This window comes from Stegodyphus dumicola, chromosome 8 (assembly GCF_044657685.1).
Source record: "Stegodyphus dumicola isolate Sdum_Otavi_A_Nest chromosome 8, ASM4465768v1".
NCBI classification, from domain to species: domain Eukaryota; kingdom Metazoa; phylum Arthropoda; class Arachnida; order Araneae; family Eresidae; genus Stegodyphus; species Stegodyphus dumicola.
Window position 1 is genome coordinate 6957111 of NC_140775.1, and position 27775 is coordinate 6984885.

Consider the following 27775-nt stretch of genomic DNA (forward strand, 5'->3'; position numbering starts at 1 on the left):
GTGTGTTTCGTACTTAAATTTAGTAACAATTATTACATAACAAACATTTTCTCAAAATATTAAAATATTAATTTAATAAAAATACAATTGTTTAGAACGGAGCAAAAATGGCTCACATAAGTGATGGGACAACATTAGATACTACTATGTACTACAATAAAAATATTTTTTGGGGTTTTTATTTTTTCTCAAAAGCAATTGGCAATAATTTATAAAATCGTCTGCAGTATTTCTCTATTTTGTTTTGGATTTTTTGTGTTTTTTAGCTCTGTGCAGCCATGAATGCTAAACGAAAAGAAATTTTGCCTGAAGTTCGAAAATTAGTTATTAATTTGCATATTGAACATGGAAAATTTATAAGAAAAACTGCTGAAACAGTTAACTTGAGTCATTCAACAGTTTTCAAGATCATTAAACGATATAAAAAGAATCATATGATTCAGGATAAAAGAAGACCTGGCTGACCATCAAAGCTATCCAATGGAATAAAGCGAATTATCCTTCGAAATATTAAAAAAAATCCAAGAATCCTGCTTCTAAAGTTGCTGCTGGTTTACAAGCATTATATGAAGTAATTGTTAATCCTGAGACTATTAGAAGAGTAATTCGATCTGCTGGATATCACGGTGGAGCAGTCGGGAAAAAATTCTTCATTAGTGAAAAGCATAGAAAACTCAGACTGGCTTTCGCAAAATCCAACATAAATAAGAATTCTGATTAATGGAATGAAGTCTTATTTGTTGATGAGAGTAAATTTAATATATTTGGTTCTGACGGTAGAATCTTGGTGTGGAGAAAACCCAGGGAAGAATTTTGTAAACAGAACTTGGTGCCAACAGTAAAACATGATGGAGGAGGAGTTATGGTATGGGGGTGTATGTCGTCCGCTGGAGTTGGTAATCCTGTTTTTATTGACAGTATAATGGATCGGTACAAGTATATTGACATTTTAAATCAAAATTTGAAATCTTCAGCACGAAAATTGAACCTTCATAACGATTTTAAATTCTACCAGGACAATGACCCCAAGCACATTGCTTTGAACGTTAGACTCTGGCTGCTGTATAACTATCCTGAAATAATAAAAACACCACCACAATCTCCAGACTTAAATCCCATAGAGAATATTTGGCAAGAATTCGCAAACACACCATTTCTTCAAAACAACAATTAAAATCGGTGCTTCAAGAAGAATGGGGTAAAATCACTCCAGAAATCACAAAAAAATTAGTCGAATCCATTCCAAGAAGATTAAATCATGTTTTAAAAGTAAAAGGAAATCCAACAAAATATTAAAACCTGTTAAAAAGTAAAATTTTTGGATAAATATTTGATGGAAAAGTAAGTGTCCCATTACTTATGTGAGCCATTTTTTGCTCCGTTCTAAACAATTATATTTTTATTAAATTAATATTTTGAGAAAATGTGTGTTATGTAATAATTGTTACTAAATTTAAGTATGAAACACACCCACAAAAAATGTTTACATGTTTTCTTAATTTATTTTACTACAGTTTCCTTTTGTAAAGCACAAGTGTCCCATCACTTTTGTGAAACACTGTATAGTGATAGTACACTATATACATAGTATATACTATGTGTAACTATATATATTCTTTGAATACCCGTTTACTACTTATCGTGTATGTCCCGTTTTTACTGCTTATTATAAAAGTCGCCAAAAGTAGCCAAATCCCGTGTGCACCGAATACTAGGATTAAACCTATTTGTTTAATAAATATGTCTCATGCACTTAATTGTAAACACTGCAATCGAAGGGGGATTTTAATATTTCCTCATGAACAGAAATGATTAGATTTAAAATGAATTATGTATAAATTAGCAAAACCTAAAGTATAATAGCTGCATGCAAGTTATTTTTCATATATTACTGTTCATGAACAATAAATATTTTATTTACATTATATATGCTGTGTTTATATATAAAGGTAGATCAGAAAAATAATAATTTTGATTGTATGTAGATGAAGCTTGTTACCATGACCATATGTTTTGAAAAATGTTGTGAAGTAATAGCATAAAATTGTAGTTATTTGAAATCTTAAACAGTATGTTATGAATTTAAATACAATAATATTTCACAGAATAAGGAAAAATTTGTATATAAATATAATAAAAATTTGTAGCATTATCATTTGTTATTTGAATTAAAAGTGAGATGAAAATGGGAGTGTGTATAAGTTATGGATATTTAATTTCTTTTTTTATTATTATTATTTTCTAACTTTCCATTTCTGTCATTAATAAAGGCTGACTATATTTAACATGGTTTTAGGCGTTAGTATTATCATTTTGCTACTTACGTATTATCCCTTCGACCGGCTGAGCACGATTTAGCACCAACCATGTATGACCACTTTCTTTATAATTTTGCTGTAGCTATTGCCGACCATTGCCAAAATTTCCGCCAACGGTCAACGGAACAGTAAGTAAGTACTGAAGTGTTAACAATATCTTAATGTAACCATTTTGTTAATTAGTACTGATTTAAGCTGTGGATTTTTATGGGAAAAAAAAAAAAAAACGGAAAACAAAGGCCAACTATTAAAAAATTGATTTTTTTTTACATTTTTAATGGAAAATTGCAATTTTCTAAATAAATTTTTCACTTTTCCATCATCCTTCTTTCTTATGACAAATGTATATATATTTTAAATTTTTGGATAGTTTTAATTTTCTATGCTATAATTCATTGAGAATAGGGGGAAAGTGCAGAATCGCCCACTACTTGATACGTTTTTAAGAATTGCACATACTCGGTATCCATGTACACATCAGCCTATTTTCACTTTAAAAAAATATCTCAGAATTACACAAAAATGGCATTGCGCATTCCCTCGACTTTATCCATGTACACATCGACCTATTTTCACTTAAAAATAGTCAAAGAAAATTGGCAAAAATCCAATTCTTCTTACTCTTGTAAAAAGCGCCAAACAAATAAGTGGGCGATTCTGCACTTAACCCATGGCTGGTACTTACAATCAATATATAATATTTTTTATTGCAGTATTATTTTTACATTTTCTTATCTTTGTTTCAGTTTAGTTTGTTAAAAAGAAATGGATGTGTGGAATCGGCACTCTGCTATCATTTCCAAAAATACAGCAATATCCTGCGATCAAGCCCAAGCAACGAGCATTGGATTAGGTAAAAATGTTTAACATGAAATATATATTTATCAGTCTAGTATCATCTTTCATAAGTTTATGTTTATGATTATATAAAACCTGCTTACATATGTAATATTCATCTTATATTAAAAGCATATTCTTAAATTTTTCAAGCAATTGTTTTAATTGCTGGATAATAAACAGTTTTTCTGTAACCGTGTTTGGAACATTAGAACTAGTGAACAATTTACAGTTTGCCTTAAAATATTTTACATGCATTAGAAATTTACAATATTACATTTTGTTATATATGCATATTTATGAATGTAATTATTTAGTACTTATGCAGAATTGCTTGTAGTATTTGTCTTTGTCATAATCACTTAAAACAAACTAAACCAATGAAAATGTAAGCTTAAACATGAAAAATAACAGCCATTTTCAAAAATGGCATTGCTCTAAGAATTACATAAAAAAAAAATTAACATAATTAAAAAATGTAAGACACATCCGTAATAAAACTCCCTTTTTTTTCTTCCCTGCTGTTCTTCCCATACACAAAGTGATCTGTTTTAACTTTAAAAAACATCAGAGAATTTAGCAAACTCTACACTGCATACAAATTTCTTTCCATAAAATTCAATCTTTAAGTAGTACAACTTCACTGAATTCAAAATAACTTGTTGTTTTATTTTAATTTTATCATTTAATGACACTGCAGTATAGTTAAAAGTAAAAACCTGGACATTTTTGGCATATTTCAAAAGTCCAACTAGTTGGAAGTTTTAAATTCAGTTCTCAAAAAGAGAGCAGTCACCCTTTCAAGGAATAAACAGAACTATTTTAACTCTTACAAGTGAGTCGTTTGATATAAAGATCAAGTAATAGCTTGAAGGAGCCAGTTTTAGTTTATTGTGATTGTACATCTTATTTTACTGTTTAAGTTATGAGCCACTAGTATAGTTAAATTCTGAGCACTGAGTGAGTACGTTTGTTTATTTAGTTAATATAAAAAGGTTATTACAACCTTCTTCTGCAGTTATCTGTTCTTTCAAAACCTAGCAAGAATTCACTATTTAGTCAGTAGGTTCTTTACAGTTGATGATCCCGAAACACACTAGAAAATTCTATAACTATTGGTATAAACTTCCTGCAAGTACTTGTTCCAGTCTGTTACTGTTTAGTTATATCCAGTTGACCATATAATATCATACTGGTTGACATGTCGTCCATGTCATATCCAATAATACATTTATTTTTTAAAGGTAAAACCCATAACTTTGAAAATAATTCATTGTTTGTTGTTCTATAGAAAACAGAATGTAAGAGAAAATACAACACTAACAGTTACTTTCCTTGTTCAATAAAAACAAGGAGTGGCTAATCAAGAATTAAGCAGGAGAGTTAATCAAATGAAAGCCCAGATGTTCCGAGTGTTGTTAAATCATGTTTCTCTGTAGTTAATGCTAAATCATGCTGCTTGACAATAGATTCACGATCAACAGGATAATACATAAGTACTGAAATCAAATGACTCTTTCAAAAGTAAAATGTATAAAAAACTCTTTTTATTTTTTTGTGCAAATGTACAGTATTTTATCATTATACTTCTCATATTTCATTATCTGATATTTTTGCTTTTAGATATTTTGAAAATGGGTGGAAATGCTGCAGATGCTGCAGTTGCAACTTTTGCTGCTGTTTCTGTTATTCAGCCAATGTCATGTGGCATTGGAGGGGATTGTCAGTGCCTTTTCTACAGGCGGTCTGATAAAACAGTTTCGTCATTAAATGGCAGGTAATGAATTATTGATTGTATATTTGTTAATAATATAAGAAAGAAAATATATTTTATATACAGTCAAAAGTCTTTAATCCGGACTCGTCGGGACTTCGGCGATTCCGGATTATCGCTTTTTCCGGATCATAGATCATCAATTTAAATCTGGTAAGATGGAATGCAGAAATTGTAAAATTAAAAATATGAAACCATAATTTATGAAATAAAGTGCAATTATGATCTAAAGGGTATCGACATTTACAAAAAAAAAAGAGCTTAATATTTATTTGTTTACTTTATTAAACATTTCTTTCAACGCGCTTTTTCATGCGTGCGTTGAAAGAAAAGCATGCATTATGCATAGTCGAAATTAGAAAATTGCAACCAGAAAACTATTTGATGTGTATTCATGATATTTATAATGACGTGGAATTTGATTTAAATCATATCAAAGACGGAGTACATCGAGATGAAATACAACATTTAGTAAGGAATTATAAGCAGACTAAAATAAAACATCTGCCCAGTAGATAAGGATAGTGCTGACAAATCAACTTCCAGTTCATTGCGTGCCGCGACGTTTCTCCCCTCCACGCCCACAGAACAGCGTGAAATTGATAAACAGATTTCAGAATGGTTAGAGAAACAAAGAATATGCCTTTATCCATTTTTTGCAGCGTTTACGTATTCCACTTTTAGTTTGATGGACATCGAAACATGCTTTCGCTTTGTAGATAGATCCTTTGGCAGCTCCAGAATCGGAAATTCTATTTGACATAATCGAAAGTTCAAGCTGACTTTTATAAAATTGCTCTGACACTCTGCAAAAAATAATAAGCCGGATCCAATTCGAAGATTAAAGAACAATGGAATCTGCAACATTAACTAAGATAGATAATTAGATAATTTTAGCTTAGCTTATACCATCCGTTATACATTAAACACGCATGCATAAACGTATTATGCACACATGCATATGCGCATGCATGAACGCATTATGTGTTGATGCATGTGCAGAAAGTTTGTAGCTGTGAGGTCCGGATTATAGATCATTCTGGATTATGGGTGTCCGGATTAACGACTTTTGACTGTATAAAATAGAATTCCTTTTAAAACTGACCTCAAACATTGACTTCATGAAATGTTATTTCAAGTAAATTAGTAGGACATGTCAGAAAAGAATTAGAAGAAATTAACAGTCATAAAATATATTATGCAGCATTATTAGTCCAAAGGGGCTTTGTCCCTGAAGGAATAATGTTTTAGTTTTGCGATTTTGCATTGAATTGCTATAAATGTCCATTTCACTTTTCAAATGTTAGAGTCTTACATTATATTTGAAGAAATTAAATAAGGAAAAATCTGCATGAATGTATGTCTATTTCTTGCATTGAGATAAAACAACGGTACGTCGAGCCATCGAATTTTAAATGACGTAATCCTCCTACGAAATATGGGCATGTGGAAGACCAAATTTGGAATTTGTTTTATTATTGAGTCATATTTTGTGAAACTTTAGTGAATTTTTGAGTAACAAACTCAACGATTTAAAAGCGAGCAATGGCAACACTCTATAGCTGGGGGGGGGGACTTTTTATTTCCAGCGGGTGCGGAACTGTGTATCGGAAATTCTGAAGATATGCTCATTTTAAAATTATTTTGCGACATTGCTACTGAACTGAATTTTATGGTTTAAGTGCAAAGAACATGATATTTAATGAATAAAGGTAACACGCAAAACGTTAAAGAAACGCCCCTTCGGACGTAATTTAAAATCTGAAACCTTTCAGATTTTTTTTATATTTGTTCATTTTATGCCATATCCCCCCCCCTGCCTTGATAGTTCCCACTGAGGTTTATACACACGTGCGAGTTCTGGAATATTTGCTGAAACTCGTGTTTTTATGTTTTCAGAATCGTATCTTCCTTTCAGACAATGAAAGGAAATCACATAGAACTAATTTTGGGCTTTATATGGTAAATATTGAGGCTTTTTCTAGATCAAATATTATACAATAACATTGGAAACATGAGAGCAACTAGATAATGTAGTTTAAAGTGTTTTTATTGGATATGTTTGGTCAAGGTCTTTGAACTTGGACCATAACATTCTCCAATAATTAGTGCATGCCGTGTCATTTCACATTGATAAGCCACTCCATGGTAAACCAAACAAGAAAATTACCATTACCTTGTCTTGCGAAATGAACTTGGTAGATTTCAAATAGGTTTCATTACACTCTGCTACCAGATTCTAAAACTCCTGGCATGTATACATTTGCACCTGCTTCTGTTCAGGTGTTAGAACTCTTGGCACCCATCTTGTAAAGACTCATTTGGTATGCAGGCTAGCATACAGAATCATGTATGCTCTTGCTCTAGCTTGGAAAATATCTAGCATCTCCACATATTTTTTTTATTCCACGAGAATTTGTCTTATTTATTTATGAATTACTGTTAGCTGCAAATGACATTATCATCAAGAAAGAGTTGTTTTTACATTTTCAAGGACACTAGTTAAAATAGCTTTCTTAACAATCCACTACATGATAATCACTGTTCACATCACGTATAAAATATCATTTGATCCAACTTCTAACTTTGGATTTATATATAAGTTAGAACATGCATTTAGGAAGTTTGCCAATCAAATAAGCTAGTAGTTACTAAGTTATGTAGAATTTACGTTGTAATAATACCTCTACATTTTGAAAGACAAATTCAAATTTCATTAATAAATTTCAGTAATAATTACTTTTACTAAATATAATGGGTTGATTTTGTGTATTTCACAAGTACATTAATTATGCTACTTTTTCACTGACACGTGTGTAATTATGTACAGGCATGATATCTGTATAGTACAAGTCTGAGATTTGGACTGGTCGGGTTTTCTCTAGATACTACACCATCAGTTTAAATATCATAAGATGACATTTAGAAATATGAAATAGCGATTTATGAAATAATGAAGCATTTATGGACTTAAGAAAATCAAAACTGACCCCCCCCCAAAAAAAAATAAACTCTTTTAAACACTTCTTTCGATGTAAGTTATTTCTTTGCTTTATTTTTTTGTCCTGGTAATTTCTTTTTAATTTTACAGATAGCTATAATTTCTTATTCAGAGACAAAGTTCCCATTGTTCAAGTCCTGTAATTGCCACATCTAGAATTCGCACTAAGTAGTCGGTTGAAATTTTTTCATACTCCACAACCTCTGTGCTACTTTCTTCACTGTTGGTTGCAATATTTTCTGGATTTAGAATTATATTACAGATTAGTTGATTAATGATTGGGACATTGTCATCACAATGAAAAGCTTCTGTTGTTTCATCTTCATTTAGTACCTCTTCTCTGCATTTCTTCACAAATTCCATTAATTGGAAAATTTTGTCTTACTGGAAACTTCAAAATAAATCTCTCATCATAAAGCTTAGCTAGTGCTATACACTGTCATTGATATATCATGAAATTAACGACTAGAAACGTGTGGTTCACTAAATTTTCTCTTGCTTTAATCATGTACTATGGAAGTTAGACCAGAATTACATTACTTATGTATTACAAATATGTCTATTTTCTGCATATGCTTAAGGCTTATTCGGGGCAGGTGCTAAATATTTTGAAGCCAGGTGCAGTCTTTGTGGGTTTGAAATTCCACTGGCAAGCCTCTCCCTAAATTCTAAAACTTTTGCCACTCTAAATCTTGCATTCCAGTATCTTCCCTAAATTCATAAGATTTCGTCATCTTTAATTTTGTTGTTCATTGCTTCTATAAGTTCTAAAAATTTTTCTGTGGTCGCATCAGCTTTGGCATTGATCTTGGTCTTAATGACAAATCTCGACTCTCAATTCAAGCAGCATTAAATGTAATCTTTAGGGCATGAGTATCATTTACAAAACCAATTTTTCGATAGGAAAAGAAATTTCTGTTAAATTTCTCCTTGTCAGCACACTCAACATTTTGCAGAAGAGTTAACTGAAGTCTGTAATCATAGACAAACATAATATCAATATAAAAGTTTACTGTGCTCTTTGGTATTCAGTTACTAATTTTAAAAAGGAAAAAAATTATCTTTAGCTTTTGGATTTTATATTACGCCCAAAGGTGCATTTTTTAACATTTTGTGCATTACCTTTATTTATTAAATATCATACCATAAAATTCAATTTCATAAATATTTTACAAATACAAAATAGGTAATAAACAAATAACAAATGTTTATATAATAATTAATTAATAAAATAATTATTTATTATATAACAAGTAATATATAATAAATAATTGTTTAATTAAATAATAAATTAAATAATTGTTATATAATAAATAATTTTTTAATAAAACAAGTGATGATTGTTAGTGATTCAGAAAAGATATTGTGCTGTTTTTGAAAAAAACTGACTCTTTTAACTATCTGAAATCCTTTTTACAAGCATATTTTGATTCATTTAGGCAATAGTATTTTTGTAAAATATACATATATTATGTTAAAAATTAAAGTCTCAGTCCTTTAAAATGCTGTTAAAATTTTGAATATTTTTTTTCGACATTTTCTGATTATTAACTATAGTAATAATAATCCATTACATTCAGATTGCTATACCATGAAGGTGGCATGCAGTGAATGTCAAATTTGCATGAAAGCTGAGTATGTAAATGATTGGGATGCAAACATTCTGGGATATGCAAATGATGAGCATTCCAGTCCACACATACAAAACGGGTATGAGAACAGCATCTACACTGTATATAAATAGGAAGATTATATAATGACTTTCTCATTTGGAAACTGCATTTGAGCATTACTTGTTAGTGCAAAGATCTCATTATACCTCATGTAAGAAGGAAAAACTCCTACCAGTTCACATCAGATTTCAATTGCAGCAGGAGCGTGCCCTATTGGGACTGCAGTTTTATTGTTCTGTAACATCTATTACTATATGCTAGTCGGGAACCCGTGAATATAGAATATAGAACGGATGGATCCAAGAGGACCTAACCGAACATCATGCAAGATCTCATTGGCCCTAGGCTACTAATGCCAGAGAGGTCCAACATGTCCTCTCAGTCTTACGGTATTGTGCAGCTGTGTCACAAGCCCTGAGTCTGGAACTTGGATGTTGTATAGGATGACAAGTGTCCACATGGAAAATGTGATGATATCTGCAGCACTTGGGACAGTAAACACATTGACCATTGTTGCATCTTCCCTTGACACTGAAGCAAAAACATGTATTCCTACAGTGGTGCAATAAACAATTATACTGGACATAGGAGTGCCACCATGATGTGTTATCAGACAAATCCCAGTTCTACCTACATCATCATGATGGTTGTATCTATGTGTGGAAGCACCGAGAACAAACATTGCCTGCTTGCACTTATCGTCAAATGGGCCCATGGTGTGCTGATGGGGGGTGGCATTAGGTACACATCCCAGGAACTTCTTGTTCATGTAGGTACTAATGTGGATAGCCATTGTTACATTTTTGACATGTTAAGGCCTGTGACTGTAGCCTATCTTTATGGCCTGTATGATACCATTTTTCAACAAGATTATGTTCAGCATCATGTTGCCCATGCTATCCCGACTTTCCTCGATTATAGAGGGTGTTTGACTGTTACCCTGGCCTGAATATTCTCTAAATCTCTCACCCACTAAAAATATCTGGCCAAGGATTGCTGAGAGATTGGCTTGCTACCACTTGCCAATCACTATGACTGATAGAAGGTAGCATACAATTGAAGCTACATAGATTGAAATATCCATATCTGTCATCCAAGTGCGAGTCAACTCGATACTTAGGTGGTAGCCCTATATTTTCAGTTCTGCATACAGTTGCGGCTACATAGAATGAAGTATTTGTATCTGTCATCCAAGTGCAGTTCAACTCAATACTTAGGCGGCAGCTCTATATTTTCAGTTCTGCATGCTGTGTAACTCAAACTACCTGCAAATTTAATGTCTTCTTCCCATTATGCTCTGTGTACAATAAACAAGATTATGCTATTTGCTTTCCTTCCTGGTGTAGCAATTTTAATGGTGAACAGTGTAGATTAATTTTCTGTCTAATACATTTAAAATTTTTAATACTAAAATACTGATTTAATTTTCCATAAGAGCAGTGGAAGAACTGGAAAAAATGCAACTTTGGAAAAAGTTAAGGCTCTTGGTGTCATAGATTCAAATGAGAAAGAATTTTCTCACCATGGTCTTTGGGTATCTGTTCCTGGTGCAGTAGCTGGAATGTGTGATGTCATAAAAAATTTTGGTTCTGGAAAGGTATTTTTATCTTTTAATAACTGAAGTAACTTTTTTGTAATTTGTACTGGTAAATTCAGTTGTAGATAACAAAGTTACTGTATAAATATTTGCAGTTGATTAAATGTTGCTGCATGCTTCTTTGAAAATATTAAATTACAAATATTATTGACTGAAAAGTTTCTACTGACCAACAAAAATTTGTTGAGGACTTCATGTGGAATTTCATATTTATTAACAATCACATGACCCATTTATTTGCATTTGTGGAAATCATTGTCTGACAATTTCAGCTATCATTAAAAGAATCAAATATTTTTTTCTTCTTATACTGCCACCACATACATTCTTTAAATATAAATTCAAGTATAGATAAACCTTTTTTTTTATTATTATTATTATTTTGTTTTGACATTTAGCTGCAGCTTTCCTATAAATAATTTTAGTGGCCGCTTTTGCACTTTTGCTCAGTATACAAAAAAATCCCCCCCCTTTTTTTAACCATTGCTTCTTTAGTTGACAATAAGATAAATGTGATCAGCATTTTAAAGGAAAAATTAAAAGTGAAGAATGTGAAAGAGTGAACGATATTATGAGAAAAATCTTATTTTCAAATTTGCTAGCATTTAAAAAAAAAAATAATTAACAAAAGAATGATATAATAACAGTCAAAAGTGAGTGAGAAAATAAAGTATGTGACACATTATAAATATCACAAAAATTTACTCTTTTCTAATTGATAATTAAAATGCTAAACATTTTAGAGGGAAAAAAAGAAATGCATAATCCTGATACCACGTAGACAGCATCATGATCAAATCCATTGAGGGTTAAAATTTTGGAATTATATTTAGTAAGCCTGGCAACTAATCTTCCAATTTTGGCAGTTGACTGAGGTGGCTGCTTCAATTCTGAAGTATCAAATATGAACATGAAAGTTTTTGTAATGTAAACATTCAGCATACATTCTGAATATCTCTACATCTGCACATATGGGCAAAATTAAGAAAATTTACAAAATATTGCAATTATTGTGGAGAGGATATAAGTATACAAGAGGTTTTGGGCAATTCATGTATTCGTACTTCGTACATGACATTCCCAATGTTTCTTGCAAGAGTTGGGTAAATTTTATAAGTTTTCAGATAAAATGAGTATCTATGAATATATGGATGAGGGAATGAGATGGAAAATTGTCAGTAGAGATTGGAGGCAGGTCAATCACAAGTGCAGCTAGCTGCAGAACTCTATGTGATACCAAATGTCATCTGTGATTTGTGGAAACAGTTTTAGAACACTTGATTCATATCAAGAAGACCTGGACAAGATCCACACCGACAAATGAGGATCATTATTTGGCACTTTCAGTGCAGCAACACAAGAATAAGGTTCTGAAGACATGCTGTTTGCATCTCACTCACTGCAGCACACAAGAGAGTCTGTTTAGCATGTTACAAACTACATGCACCTTGGACCAGACTTCAACGGAGCACCATGCTGTTTACAGATAAGTCAAGATTCAGCCTGAATACTGATTCTCAGTGTACCTTTATGTGTAGAGAGTCAGGAGCACAATACCATTCCTTTCTCATCAGGGAAGAGCATCATTACTGTGATAATCGTCTGGGCAGGCATTATGTTGGACAGCTCTACATCCCTGCATTTGACAAATGCTTCCTGACTGTGAGGTATACAGACAAAATCCTAGAGCCCTATGTTCAACTCTTCAGGCATGCAGTTGGTCCTGGGCTTCTGTTAATTAATGTCAATGCTTTTCCACGTAGAGCTGAGCTGGTCAGCAATTATCTGGAAAGTGAGAGTATTTGTCACATGGATTGGCCAGCCAGATTTCCTGACCTTAGCCTATATGGCATGTCTGGGGTGGTCTTGGGAGGGCAATTTCATCTGACCATCCCCCTCTGAGAACAATTTGGAATTCAAAACTGCCTTGCTGCAAGAGTGAAATTAACTCCCATAGGACTTCTTAACTGCCTCCTGACCAGTTATACTGTCACATTGTGCAACTGGCTATGAGAGGGCATAATACCCCATATTAGACTCATTTTGAGTTTGATATCACAATGTGGATATCCCTGCTCTATAAATTTTATTGATAATTATTCATGCATAAAATAAATTTTAAGTGACACATATCTTTCTCTCTTATATATTCATTGTAAATTTCATTAAAATCTTCCATTAGTTTTTCAGATATTCGACATATTGGGCAAATTCTCTTAATTTTGTACGTAGTTGTATATGTAGTTTCATAGATTTGATAATGGATAAAGAGTTTTTTCAAAATGTTAATCTAAAAATTTTATACTTAATATTACTTTTTGCGTGCTTCATATGAGAAAGATGTGGCTTATAATGTGTATGGGGTTTTATCTATAGTTGCTAAATAATAAATTGCTTAAGTAGTTTTACTTTCATGTGAAAACTTTGCATGGAACACTAGTGGAAAATGAAACTATTGGTTCAGTTTTTTATTAGATAACATAAATTGCATTAACAGACTTTGAAGGCTGCAGGTTAGCGAGCATGGACCCCTTTGAACTTAAAAACAAATTATGTAAACAGAAAAAAACAGCATTTATTAGTTCATTTTCGAAAGTCTTTTAATGTATTACTGTTTAAATGTGTTAAAATAAGCATTAAATATAAGGAATAATTCAAATTATTAGCCTAATTTCAGATTTTAATAAGTTTTACAACCATTAATTGCTTCTTCACATGAGGCATTTAGATTGGATTAAAAAAAAGTGTCTGTCAAATTATGTATACAGATATTAAGAGAGTGTAATTTAAGACATGATAGAATGGTTGCAATGAAAGACTGTTTCATAGGCAGTTCCAAAAAGAAGGTTATTCAGAGTGGTTCATTGACCTGATTTCATGTAAGTTTTAACTCTGAAGTTAATGAACATGAAATGGCAATTAATGTATGAAATTGAAAAAAAAATATGTAATATTTATTTCTGTGATTTCATTTAGTTGTATAAATAATGTCAATATAATATTAAGAATTTTTTCAGTATATTAATGTTATCTTATATTACTATCTTCATAAGAATAACACTGTCATTTCTGAGATCTTGTAAATTTATATGCACGGGTGACATGAACACAACATCTTGAATATAATTTAGGTCAAAGAAGTTATGGCATAATGTTCAAAGACCTGGAGGGCCAATTTTAGGATACTATGTCACCAGTTTAACTACAGTGATCCAACATTGAGTGTGCACTTATTAAATCTTCTGTGATGCATTTTGTCAATCAAAATAGTCATTTTTTTTTTTTTTTTTTCCAAATAAATGTGTTGGAAAATTTCTAGATATTCACATCAATTTGAGAAAGCTGGTATAGACTTCAAAAATAATATATATACATATATATATAACTTAGGTAGGTCATAAATTAATTGTGATTTAAACTTTAAATTGCGATTTTTTTTTTTTTTTTTTTTTTTTTTTTTGTGTGTGTGTGTGTGTGTGTGTACATACGTGTGGTTCTGTATTTTACATTATGTTTGGTATAATACTGCAAACTATGAATAACAGAATAAATTCCATATATGAAGTACATCTAGTTATCCTGGATTGCTTTCAAAAAGCATAAAAACTTTATGGTACAGTATAAAGTCTTTAATCCGGACTCGTCAGGACTTCGGCAATTCCGGATTAGGAGTTTTTCCGGATTATAGATCATCAATTTAAATCTGGTAAGATGGCATGCAGAAATTATACAATTAAAAATATTCAACCGTAATTTATGAAATAAAGAGCAATTATGATCTTAAGGGTATCAAAATTTACAGAAAAAAAAAAAAAGCTTAATATTTGTTTGTTTACTTTATTAAACATTTCTTTCAATGTAAGTTTTTTAAGTTGCTTTTTTTTGTGCTAATACTTTCTCTTTAATTCTCTCTTCTATGGATCTTGGATCTTATCTTTACAGCTGGCCTTAACTACAAAGAGTTCTAACCAGTATCCTGAAAATTATAACCATTTAAACATTTGCTTGGTTTTAAAAGAAATCAAAAATGTACTTCTAGTAGATCATCGCACAAGGCGAAAGTTCAAAATGCGAGTTCATGAGTATGTAAAATAAGAACAAAAGATGTTCTTCGTCTTGTGCTACGCTGGCATGGAGGCAGTCAGAGGAGAAGTCATGTGATCTTGAGAATGCACCTGACTAATCGAAATCAGTAAAGTTCATTAAAAGTTCTTAATTTAATGATAAAAACACTTAATGTGTAATAAATTTATGTATATTCCTTTAAATCATCTCTCTTCTGTAAACAGTCTCTCTCTATAAACAATATCTCTTCTCTTTATGCGTATACGTAGCGTACGCATGCATTAAACGAACATGCGTAAACGTATTATGCGCATGCATAAACGCATAATGCATTTATGCATGCGCATAAAGTTTGTAGCTTTGAGGTCCAGATTAAAGACTTTATACTGTATTTAAAGAAAAGTTGAAATGCTTGATATATGTATTGTAGAGTATTTTTAATGCAACATTGTTTACAGTACTAGCTAAGTCCTAAAATTTTTATGATGATTGTAATGATGTATAAATGGTGGGCTAGGTAGTGTCATAATGGTTGGATACATACTTTGACATTATAAATTAAACATATTACTGCTCAGTATATCAATACATAAATCTTCTGTAGTCAAAAACATTTTTTATATATCTTTGCATTCGTTTCTTGTGATAAGAATGCAATGATACCAACAAAAATTATCTCACTCCTCTGTAATACAACACTGATAGTGTTACAGATAAGCAGTTCATCATGGAATAGGCAAAACAAACATATGCTCTTAATGCATAGATTATAGGAAACAAACTTATGATATTAATGCATAGAATACAATTCTATAGGTGTGTTTTATTCTTTTCATGATTCTTCTCGGTTACTTTCCCCCTTTCTTTTGCAGTGCATTATGAATTTATAAATGCAGTGTGCAAAATCCATTTTGATAGTGTTTTTAGTTATCAACACGTTATCAGTATTTAAATTCAGGGAAGACAATAATTATTTATGGATTTGAAATTCTTCTGTGTACTGCATCCATAAACCCTGCACATTTCAAGGGCCAGCTGCTTTCTTTTCAATGGTTTTTAATTGCATTTTTTCATTCAGGCTTAATTTAAAATTGTAACTACAGTACAAAGTCTGTAATCCGGGCGTCCATTATCCGGAATGATCTATAATCCAGACCTTAAAGCCACAAACTTTACACATGCGCCTAAAGAATGCACATACATTACGCATGCACGCATTGAAAGAAATGTTTAATAAACTAAACAAATAAATATTAAGCTTTTTTTTGTAAAATTTTATACTCTTTAGATCATAATTGCTCTTTAGTTCATAAATTATGTTTTCATATTTTTAATTGTGTAATTTCTGCATTCCATCATACCAGATATAAATTGATGATCTATAATCCGGAAAAGCCCCTAATCTGGAATCACCAAAGTCCCGACGAGTCCGGATTACAGACTTTGTACTGTATAAGGAAAGAGAGTAGCATTAAATGAAAAACATGAGCACTTGTGCTTAGTAAAAAGGTTCAATGCTATTTATTGCTATTATTTTATGTCACGGTTGCAAATCTAATAGACTGAGATATTGATCGTATTATATAGCAGTTGTATTAAAATTATGAGTTATGACCCCATTTGAGGGTCTGGAAATTTATAGTGGTGTCACAAGGAGGATAAAAATCCTAAAAAATCTGAATTTATGGTATGTAACTAAAGGTTGGAACTCTGATTGGGTCATAAAATTGTTTTGGGGGATCATGGGGTTTTTTTTTTTTTTTTTTTTTTTTTATGGGGTCACACTGCCAGTGGCGTAGCTAGGATTCCAGAGCCCGGGGACAACTGAAGAATTTGTGCCCTGTGTGCCAAGAATACAAAACATTTCATTAAAAATTTTCGTAGCATCAACTTGGCGCCCCCTGGATGCTGTGCCCGGGGACAGATGTCCCCTCTTGCCCCACCCTAGCTATGCCACTGCACACTGCCATAAAGTTTGAATACCACTGGGTTATAAGAATTTTTGGTGAGATTTGAATGCAAAAATAGGAGTAATTAAGATTCTGCCCTAGAAATTTGAAATTAGAATTACAGTAACATTCTGCCCTTAAAATCTGATGTTAGAATGCATTATAAAAAATTAGAGAATTGTTCCATTGGGCATTTTTTTTCCATCTGTTAAATTAAAATCTGAATAACAGATATGAAATTATGCTTTTTTAAACATTGAGTGTATCATTTCAAATAACTGTGTAGATTTCTTTTTCTTTTAAAATTGCTCTGTGCAGTGTAAAAATAAATATTATCTTTTGTATAATTTAGTTGACAATGAGCCAAATATTAGGCCCTGCTATTGCATTAGCTCAAGAAGGAGCTCCAGTGCCATATAAAACTGCTATTATGTGGGATAGATACCAAGAAGTCTTCAGGAGCTCAAGGCATGCAAAAGACGTGCTACAGGGGGATAAGCCACCTTTACCAGGTAGCTTGATTTTTGCTCCCAAACTGGCAAGCTGTTTTAAGGTGAGAAAAAAATAAAAAGTAAATTAATGATTAAATGTTAATATTCTCATAATTTCATATCATTTTAATATTGCTGGAAGAATTATAATTGATAATCTGACATTTGCACTGTAAACTATTTATCTGAGATCATGCCAATATTTAGATTCAGGTAACAACAATGCAGAGTAATTAGAATATCATAAGTACTGTTTATGGTACGGAATATCATCCATACCATAAACAGTACTTATGTATTAAAACAACTAATTTAGCGCAATGTGGCAATATTTTACAAAGATAAAAGTTTCTTTGGTGCAAGTTAGTGATTTTTATGACTTTTTTACAAAGGTTCTTTGACTAATGGTATTTATTTAAGTCAGCAGACATTAACAACATATAAAAAAGAAACTCATATTAGCAATTTGAAATACAATTTTTAATTATGAAATATGGATTGTATGATACATTGCAGAAGTAAAATGCATTTTTTGCAAAATCCTTCTGTAATTTTTTTTCTGTGTATCTTCCCATGTACAGAGTGATTTGTTTTGATATTTAAAAAACACAGAATTACACAAATTCAGTTTCATGCACAACCTCAGCATTGGGCACTGGTGATTTACCAAATGCATCTCATCATTGCTCCCTTTAGTGGCCAAATACTATAATTGTGCAGAAATTTTACCACACTTTCTTCCATTGTTGACAAATTACAAAGTGCATATTTTAAAATTGAGTTAAAGACAAAAAACATCACTATTTGTCTGTAACAACTATTAGAACTTTGAATATAGGGAAAAGATTGCATAAGAAAATGGTAACATTGTTGATTTATGGGTTATTATGAGCAAGATTGCATAAAGAATGATCATGTACATGGTTATCAGAGTTTGGCACATTCTGAAAATTTGGCGACTCTGGTAAGTGGTTGCGATAATGCATAAGTATCCCATAAACATACTGGCCTATTTCTTATGGAAAACTATCAAAAAGTGTTTTTCATTTTTAACTGGATATCTTATTTCCATAATACATCTATCGTATACACTACATGTCTTTCAGTAATGTAGCTCCTTCATGATGAATGATCTGTATATTCTTAAGCTTTGCATCTCTTTAAAGAATAAAAGTTAAAAAAGATGTCATCAGAGGAATATGATTAATACAGAGAATGCTCTTATGTAAACAATCGGTTAAATTCCATAGATTTATATAAATAAAATTGGTGGTAATAACAACTGATCTCGTATTGTATTTTTGCATTTGAATGAATGTAGGACTGATTAAGATTATTATATAATTTTGCAAGATTGCTGGAGCATCCAGCTCTTAAGGAAAAGTTACATACCATGGGTAATTTTATATAACTGTGCCAATGCTCAACAATCCAGCAGCTCTTAAGGGGAAGTTACATACCATGGTAATTTTATATAACTGTGCCAATGCCCTACAATCCAACAGCTAAAGATTGGAAATTAGAAAAAGCAGTCATATCGTATGCACCTAATTGCAGGTTATGTGCAGTGCTGCACTGCATTTGACTATAGACAGTGATGTTGCATATACAGTACAAAATCAAGCTATTCAATGTCCAGACCTTGAGACTACCAAGAATTTTTAATAAAATTTAGTAATGAAGAATACAATTCTCCAGAAAAAGGAGGTGTGTCATAAAAGCAGTTTTCCTCTGGACTAACTGGGAGTCTCGTATGTCACTTTCAAATATGTACTTAGCCAGGGAATCGCTCCATTGTGGCCATTGACAATACATTGATTGATGTTAGCCTTTATCACACTTTTGACACTTCAATGAATGAAAGGAGGGACTAATATTTTGCTCTTTGTCTTAAACTATAAGTGAATCTCCAAGATACATTTGTTTGGAGTGGGGTGTTACTAATACTTTTCTTTTTTGTTTGTTTGTATAACAGCAGAAAGAGAGAATGAATTAGTTTAGGAAGAAATTATGTTCAGCTAAATAGCAAATTACATTCTTTCTTAACTAATTTGATCCAACTTATTATTTTTTTTAGGCTGTTATTATAATAATCTGATTTTACTTATAAAATTGTTGAATTTTTGACTATCTCATATAGACTTCCTAATTCAGGAAAACAGTACGATCTGTAAAGTGAAAGTGTATTTTGTAGCATCCTTGGGCCACAAAAATGACATTGGCGCAGTGCAGGTTTAAGAAAGTGCAATTTCAAAATTAGAAAAAAATAAAGCAAATAAATATTGAGCTTTTTTGTAAATTTTAATTCATATAAAGTCATAAATGATTTATTCAAATTGGACTCAACTTACAATTTAGCTACAACAATTTAACTGAAAGCTATTTTGTTTACCTCATACAGTATGATAATTTCTTTATTTTACTATGTATATTGATACCAGATTCACAGTAAATATAAGCCAACCAGGATTGAGTGGTTGCAAGGAAGAAACACTTGTAGCTCAGCTTTACTTGTATTGTTATGTTGAACGGGTTAGGTGTATGGTTTCACTGAAGTACAGCATAAAAATAAGCAATTTCTTTGAAAAACTTTTTCTAAAAGACAGAGTCCTCTAGCGCTTTGGCGTAATCAAGTAATACAGCCATTGTATAATAACTTTTTAAATATTGAAATATACACAATGTAGTGATATTAAATTTTCCATATTCCATATCATATAATGTTGTTCTGAAAAATTGCCAGTTCTCAGATGTGTTGCCAATCCATGCAGCATCGCCTCATTATTTTTCAAATTAAAATTACTATTTGCGTAGCAAGTTGAGTGATTTAAAAGAAATATAATGTAACTCTTAATAATTTATATTTTACTAATATATCTAATTGACATTTAGAATTTGTTCAGTTGATTTAATTTTTATAAACATTTTTGCCATAATCATAATTAATAAAAGATGTTTCTGATACTATATATTTCTTAACTGCAGAGTAACAATTTGTGTGTCACGTACCAATAACATCATGTAACTTCTTTATTTGGTACTTTGTATTATCGCAACCAGGTTGGCGCGATTTGTAAGTTTGACATAAAAAAGTATGAATAGAAAGAAAATGTACATTTATTAATTACAGATAATTTTTAATACAGTTTTTTATATTATTTTGTTTTAAAATATAAAATAGCAATTGAAACCTTCCAGTTTCGAATTTGAATAAGTTGCAGAATTATTTTTTCGGCGGAAATCTTTTGGCTATTGCTTTTAGCACCGATTGAAAACCGTCTTCGCCATTAACAGCTTGAGCTTGGCGCCATATAAATTCGATATGGTATGAGTTAAGATGATGATGGGCTGTTCCTCTCTGTTTTTTGTTGCGCCATTTGGCTGAGCCCCACATGCGCTCTACATGTTGTGTGTGAACGCCTGTGTTGGGATCCACAAAGTTATATTTGTGATTAACAGTTCCATGCAGAAATCCAGCATTTTCAAACTCGCTTGTATTTTATCCTTTCCAGCAATCCGAATAAATGATGCTTCCTTCCTTGATATTTTCGCAAATTTTTTCTATGAGGGTAACGGCGCTTCTGTTAGGTACAGTAACCAAAAAAGTGTCTTTCTTTTCTCGGCAAATTCCGCCGAAAACCATTGCTGTGGTAGTACACGCCAAGTGTTATTTTTTCTTTTTACAAAACTACGTATAACACGTAGGGTTGCCGTAAGTAGGGTCGCCAAATTTGGTGATTTATGTGAATGTTGGCCTGGTTGCGTTAATACGTAAGTACCCTTTATTTTTTGGGATTTCGGGAGAGAGTATATGTGTGTGTAAAAAATGGGTAAATGATTCTTTTTAGTTCTGCAAATCCTCTGCAATAAAATGTTCCATACAGGGATGTACTTAAGAAAAAAGGCCTTCTTAGTAGCATTTAAGCTTCTAAAATTGCATAATGTTTTTCATTTCATTTGTTTAAAATTGAAAGGTTTACTAACTATAAATATGTAAAAATTTGTAATCTAACCAATTTCATGTAGGTGTCTGTTTTTTTAAATAGTTGTTCATAGCATTAACTGTTTTTTAAGTACATTTCATTAAAGTTTCCTTCTGATGAATTCTGTTGAAGAAAAGATTTCAGTAAAATTTAGCAAGATATTTATCTAATAAGTGCAATAAAAGTTAATTAATTGTCTTGAAATTGAAAAGAATATTTACAAATTTCAAATATATCTATTCTAGATGATATCTATAGAAGGATCAGTGTGTTACTTGTATAGTTAATTATTACTACATTCTTCTCAGGTTTTTTTTCTGGCAGTTTTTGTCTGTTTTAAAAAAGTGCAGTTTTGACTATTTTCTTCTTTTAGCAGATACATTGTGAATAATACATCATGAGGTTATAATAGTAGCATAATTAAAATTAACAAAAATAATAAAAAATTGCCTCTTATTGATTGAAATCTGACCAGAAGATGTATCATCTATTCCATACTTGTTTGTCACTTTTATGTCTGATTAAATTAATATTTTTCTTTTTACATAGTTAGGTCTCAAAATAAAATTTGATTTACTAAATGCTGTAGTTGAAAAACTCTGCTTATCTTTCAGTCAATTGCTGCATTTGGTCCTAAAGAATTTTATGAAGGAAATACAGCTTCAAATATTGTAAATGAAGTACAGCATTCTGGTGGAGTTTTAACTTTAGAAGATATGAAGAAACATCTAGATATTTCTTCATCTACTTATCCTTCTGATGCAGTTTACATTAACTTTAATGGGTTTAGAATATGGGAAATGAAACCCAATACTACTGGCATTGTTGCATTAGTTGCTCTCAATGTATTAAGGTTATTTGATTTAAAAGGTACGCTCCTCTTCTTTCTTATTGAGATTTATCACATCATTATCTGTGAATAATTTGTGTTTGCAATGATATTTTTGTAGTTCTTGAGTTTAATTAAAATAAAATTACTAGTTGTGAATTTTAGGTAGGTAAATCATATGCTTTATTGCAAATGCAAAAAAGGAACAAAATATAAGAAAAATTACAGTCCAGTTTCTAGACTAATTTTTTATAATATTAATTATAAGCAACTAGAAGTGAGTGTTTATGCTATAATTGTGGTATACATTGGCTGTGATGAGCTTAAAGCTATGTTCAGACGGCAGCATAAAGAGCATAGAGGCATAGTCATAAGGATATAAAATATTCTTCTGAGATTCTGAGTTCTGTTCACACCTGTAAGACGAGGGTCTAAACTGTGGCCAATGAGAGCTAAATTTGCACATGCGTTGATGTGTCTACAATAGTTTCAGCTTTTTCAATAAATTTATTCTTAAATGCAAAAATAATTAAACAGAAAGAAAATGATAGAATTAGTTTATACAAAAATAATAAATGGAAAGAAAGTAATAATAATAATTTACACAGAAAAAATAAAATTTTTGCAAGCATGCATTTTTTAAAGAATTTTCATTATAAAATGAAAAATAATGGATGGGATAAATCATCTACTGGATCATACACAGCGTGCATGATCCTGAGCTTAACTTTTGCTTTACGAGTTTCATCCATATTTTTCAATTTATTGTGAAAACTCATTAATAAATGCATGTCATCATCGTAGATTTCTTGCGAGATCAACTCATTATTTCGTTTGAATACGATTACAACTCATTCGGATACGATGAGCTCCATATTAAAAAGAAATGTCGCCTTCAATGTAACAGCAAAGTTGTCTAAAGAAAGCCACTTACTTTTAGCTTCGCTCTGATTGGTCGACGCTTATCCCAAACTCTCCGTAAAGTTGAAAACATAGAACCTTGTGCCACGAGCCTTAAACCAGATTATGTGACGTAGCATAGACTGGTTGGTTGCCTTGGCAACGCAGCTCGGTTTTAACCACTTATGCCCTTTGTGCCCCCGTCTGAACACAGCCTAAGATGTAAAGACTGAAAAATTAGGAAAAATACAGATCGTCCTTCCCCTTCTTTTTAGCCAAAAGGGCATTAGCCCAGAAAGGATATTAATTTCGTTTTCGCATTTTGTGTCGATTCACTTTCTGCGTTGTTTCACTTTTCAAACTCTTGCCACCAAATATTGCAGCCCTGTATTATATTTCAAGAAATTAAATAATGAAGAATCTGCATAAATGTATGTATGTTTCTCACATTGTTATAAAACAATGGTACCTAGAGCCATCCAATTTTGAAAAATGTAATCCTCCTGTGAATATGGGAATTTGGAAGACCTAATTTGGAATTTGTTTTATTATCTATTTCATATTTTGTCAGACATTAAAGAATTTTTAATTAACAAACTCAACAATTTCAAAGCGAGGAATGCAACACTACATGGGGGGGGGGACACACCTCCAGCGCATGAAACTGTATCAGAAATTCTAAAGATATGCTCATTTTTAAATTATTTTTTGATTTTGCTGTTAAATTGAATTTTATGGTTTAAGTGTGGAGAACATGATATTTAATAAATAAAGGTAACACACAAAATATTACAAAAACACCCCTTTGGGCGTAATGTAAAATCTGAATGCTTTTTTTGGGGGGTAACATTTTGTAATATACTTTATTTCTTTGCATTTCCCCCTTTTTGTAACTAATTTTATCATCTGAAAATTTGGAGGATAAAATTAAACAAGTAATTTAATTTATGAAGAATGCAGTTACGGTAAAAACATAGCAAATTAAAAGTAGTCATGGATAAACTACTGGTAACTATTGTAATATTATTTATTTAAAAACAATCTACACTCGAATAAGAATGCATAGTGATATTAACATTACAATATCTGTCAGTAATTGAGCCATCTTGTTTGTTACCTTGTAAAGTCACAGGGGTACCTCCCGTACACGAGTCTTAGTGGCATTTCCCAAGAGGGATATTAGAGGAATGAAGGAGAAGGAGGGTGAACTGAAAATCCAGATTTTGAAAGATAAAGCACATCAAATATGATAGATATGTGATAGATAGAGATACGGCTATAATGAGTTGGAACATAATTAACAGACGTAAGGTGAAGTCACATGTTTGGAAAGTTTCTTATGTGTGAGAACACATGCCATGCCCAGGCAGCTTAATGAAGAATCTGCACAAAATAAGTTTCAAATAATAAATGTGAGGGAAAGTAAAATGAGTGAAATGATAGTACAAAAATGCAAATACAAATTGAATAGGTCAAATCAAAATAAAAATGTACAAGGGAATGCAGTTCTAAGGAATAAACTAACCCTTAGAGGGGAAAATATTTTAGAACTTAATGCTAAAAGACTAGAGGGGGAAATACACAAAGAAATACTGTATATCATGTTTAAAATTCAAGTAAGAGAATTCCTGAATGTAACAATTTTTAACTATTCACTATTATTAAATCAGAATTTATATAACATAGAGTTTAAACATATGCATGTAAAAGTTACATTCAAATTTAGTATAATCGTGTGATTAATATTATTTTGTTTTTCAGCTCTTGGTCACAATTCTGCAGAATATATACACATTATAGCAGAAGTTACGAAGTTTTCATACTTAGAATGTTGGGATTATTTATGTGATCCAGACTATAGTACCAAATCCCTTAAAACATTATTGTCTGATGATACTGCTAAAAAACTCAAAAACTGTATCAGCACCCAAAGGTATAAATAAAATTTCGTATCCCAAAGTGTTTTTCTTTGTGTGTGTGTGCTCGCTACATTTATCGTATATTGCAGACTTTGTTAACATGCAGTAAAATTGTGGTTGTTTCTTTAAAAACAGTTTTTTATAGAGGTTTGAGAAAAATGTTTATATGTTAGGTATGTATTTCTGTGCTTACTAAAAATTTTTTGAGCTGGTGAAAGGGACAAAAAATGTGATTCAGTTGAAGATGAGCATTATAATTATGTATTCTAATGAAACCTTCATGGCAAAAAAAATCACAGATCAAAATGATCCAAGGGAAAACATTATTGTGCAAAACATCATGATGGAAATATTTTTTTACGATGTGTTTAATGGATAATGTAACTACTGTATTTTATTATATTTCACTGTAATTTTAGCAGCATTAAAAAGTAAATGCTGCTAAAATTAAGCTATTAATATTTTAATCAAAAAACTTTAAAATGTTTAAATAAAACCACAATTTAAAAATTTTCCCATCTTATTTTTGTTTTTAATTATTATAATTTTGGTATTTGTATAATTTATAAGTTTTTTTTTTTTAAATGGCTCAAAATCCTCCCCCCCCCATGACAGCAAAAAATACATAGTTTGTTCATTTTCTGTCTAAACCATGTTGCAAATTTTTTCTAAGGAGTAATTTTTCAGTTAAATCTGATCTTTGTCTGTGCTGTAATTACCGTATATACCCGCGTAAAAGTCGAGATATTTTGGACAAAAAAAAGACTTCAAAGTGGGGGGTCGACTTATTCGCGAGGCCATAAAAAATTAAAAGAATCGGAAGTTCAAAAATTTCTTTATGTAATGCAGTTGTTTTCTTCCCGCACTCAAATTGGACGACTTATCAAATAAGTCACTTACTTAAAGTAATTTCATGACTTAAATTATGTGACGAACTAATCACAGAGTTTCATACTTTAACTAGAGTAAGTTTCGATAACCCCTAGATGTTTGCCCCAATAAGCCCTTCAAAGTAAATGTAAGAAAATATTGGGCAGAGCGGATTAGTTCCGGTCGACAATCATTTACAAAGGGAGGCAACATTAAAAAGCCCAATATTACATTAATTGCTCAGTGGGTTAAAGATGCTTGGAACGAAATATCCTCTGAAATGATTATAAAATCATTTTAAAAATGTTGTATTAGCAACGAACTAGATGGCACGGAAGATGATGCTGTCTTTGAAAGTGAAAATGACAACGAAGGCTCTAGTAGTGATTGTAACAATATGGAGTTCGAGACTGAAAATAAATATGATGACGAGCCAATGACGACGGAAGAGTTCTATAAAATGTTTTGCGAATCTGACCATGAATCGGATGTTGAAGGATTTTGATTTTGTTTATTTACCAAGGTATTTTTTATCGTATATTTGCTTTTTTTTCTCAGATGATTTTGAATAAATGTAGTACATAAAAAAAATATTTTCGAAGTTTCTCGATCGATTTCGGAAGTGGGGAGAGGGTCGACTTATACACGGGTTTCTTATTTTCTACAAATTTTTTATGTCGAAGTGGGGGGGGTCAACTTATACGCGGTATTGACTTATACGCAAGTATATACGGTAGATATTTAAGTATCATGCATTTTATTTTGATGAATAACTAAAACTTTTCTAATAATCTGGCTCATTTTCCTTTTGTGAAGAACAAATATATTCCTAGTTGCATAACTATTGATGAATAATGAGTTTCATAGTTTTTATTAATCGCAGTTTTGAACTAAAATATGCAATAATTTTAATGATATGCATAATATAATGTTTAAAAAAATTCTTAGCTTAGGTGTTTGTATACAAATTGAATTGAATTCATATCTTTTTGTTTGTCACTGGGATATCTGCAGTATTTAGTAAAATAAATAAAAAATATTTATTATTATTATTTTAACTGTTGTAAAAAATATTAATGATTCCTTAAAATATATACTTTTCAGAGCTACTGGGTATTCTAAGATCCTAAGTGGTGGCAATACTTCTTATGTAGCAGTAGTAGATGAAGAAGGCAATGGCTGTTCTTTTATATATAGTGTGTCTTCAAATTTTGGTACAGGTATAATACCAAAAGATTGTGGATTTGTTCTCCATGTAAGTATAAAAGTCATGTAATCACTAATATTAAATCTCAAAGAATTCTAGAAATAAACAATAAAATGCTAAATAAAAATTTTAAAAAAAAAAGGAGGGGAATGCCTTACCTGAGATTTTTTTCCCTGTCTGTTTTTTCAACATATCCCGGGTGGTAGTTATGTAGTTTTATATTGATCATTTCTGAGAAATAAAAACTGCCACCAGACATTGCAAATTAACCAATAACAGATAAGCATGACATCACAACATACTTTAAAAATCGCTTTGGTTTTTGGTAACTTTGATCCTAAACTAAATCAGTTTATTAACCA

General features: G+C 31.3%; 1 protein-coding gene across 7 annotated transcripts in view; it reads left to right on the forward strand.

The window, feature by feature from the left end:
* LOC118196057 (uncharacterized) overlaps window positions 1–27775 on the forward strand; it is a 143286-nt gene that overhangs the window by 107603 nt on the left and 7908 nt on the right. For 5 of the 7 annotated variants that reach the window (XM_085821542.1, XM_085821539.1, XM_085821538.1 and 2 more), the window contains exons 2-8: window positions 3065–3171; window positions 4779–4932; window positions 11044–11200; window positions 17567–17767; window positions 22303–22558; window positions 25179–25350; window positions 27311–27461. In XM_085821542.1, the coding sequence (XP_085677668.1) occupies window positions 3084–3171; window positions 4779–4932; window positions 11044–11200; window positions 17567–17767; window positions 22303–22558; window positions 25179–25350; window positions 27311–27461 (1179 nt within the window). In that variant the 5' untranslated portion in view covers window positions 3065–3083. Of the gene's footprint in view, window positions 1–1323; window positions 1342–3064; window positions 3172–4778; window positions 4933–11043; window positions 11201–17566; window positions 17768–22302; window positions 22559–25178; window positions 25351–27310; window positions 27462–27775 lie in introns of those variants that run through there. The other 2 variants (XM_085821544.1, XM_085821541.1) reach the window with 2 other exon arrangements.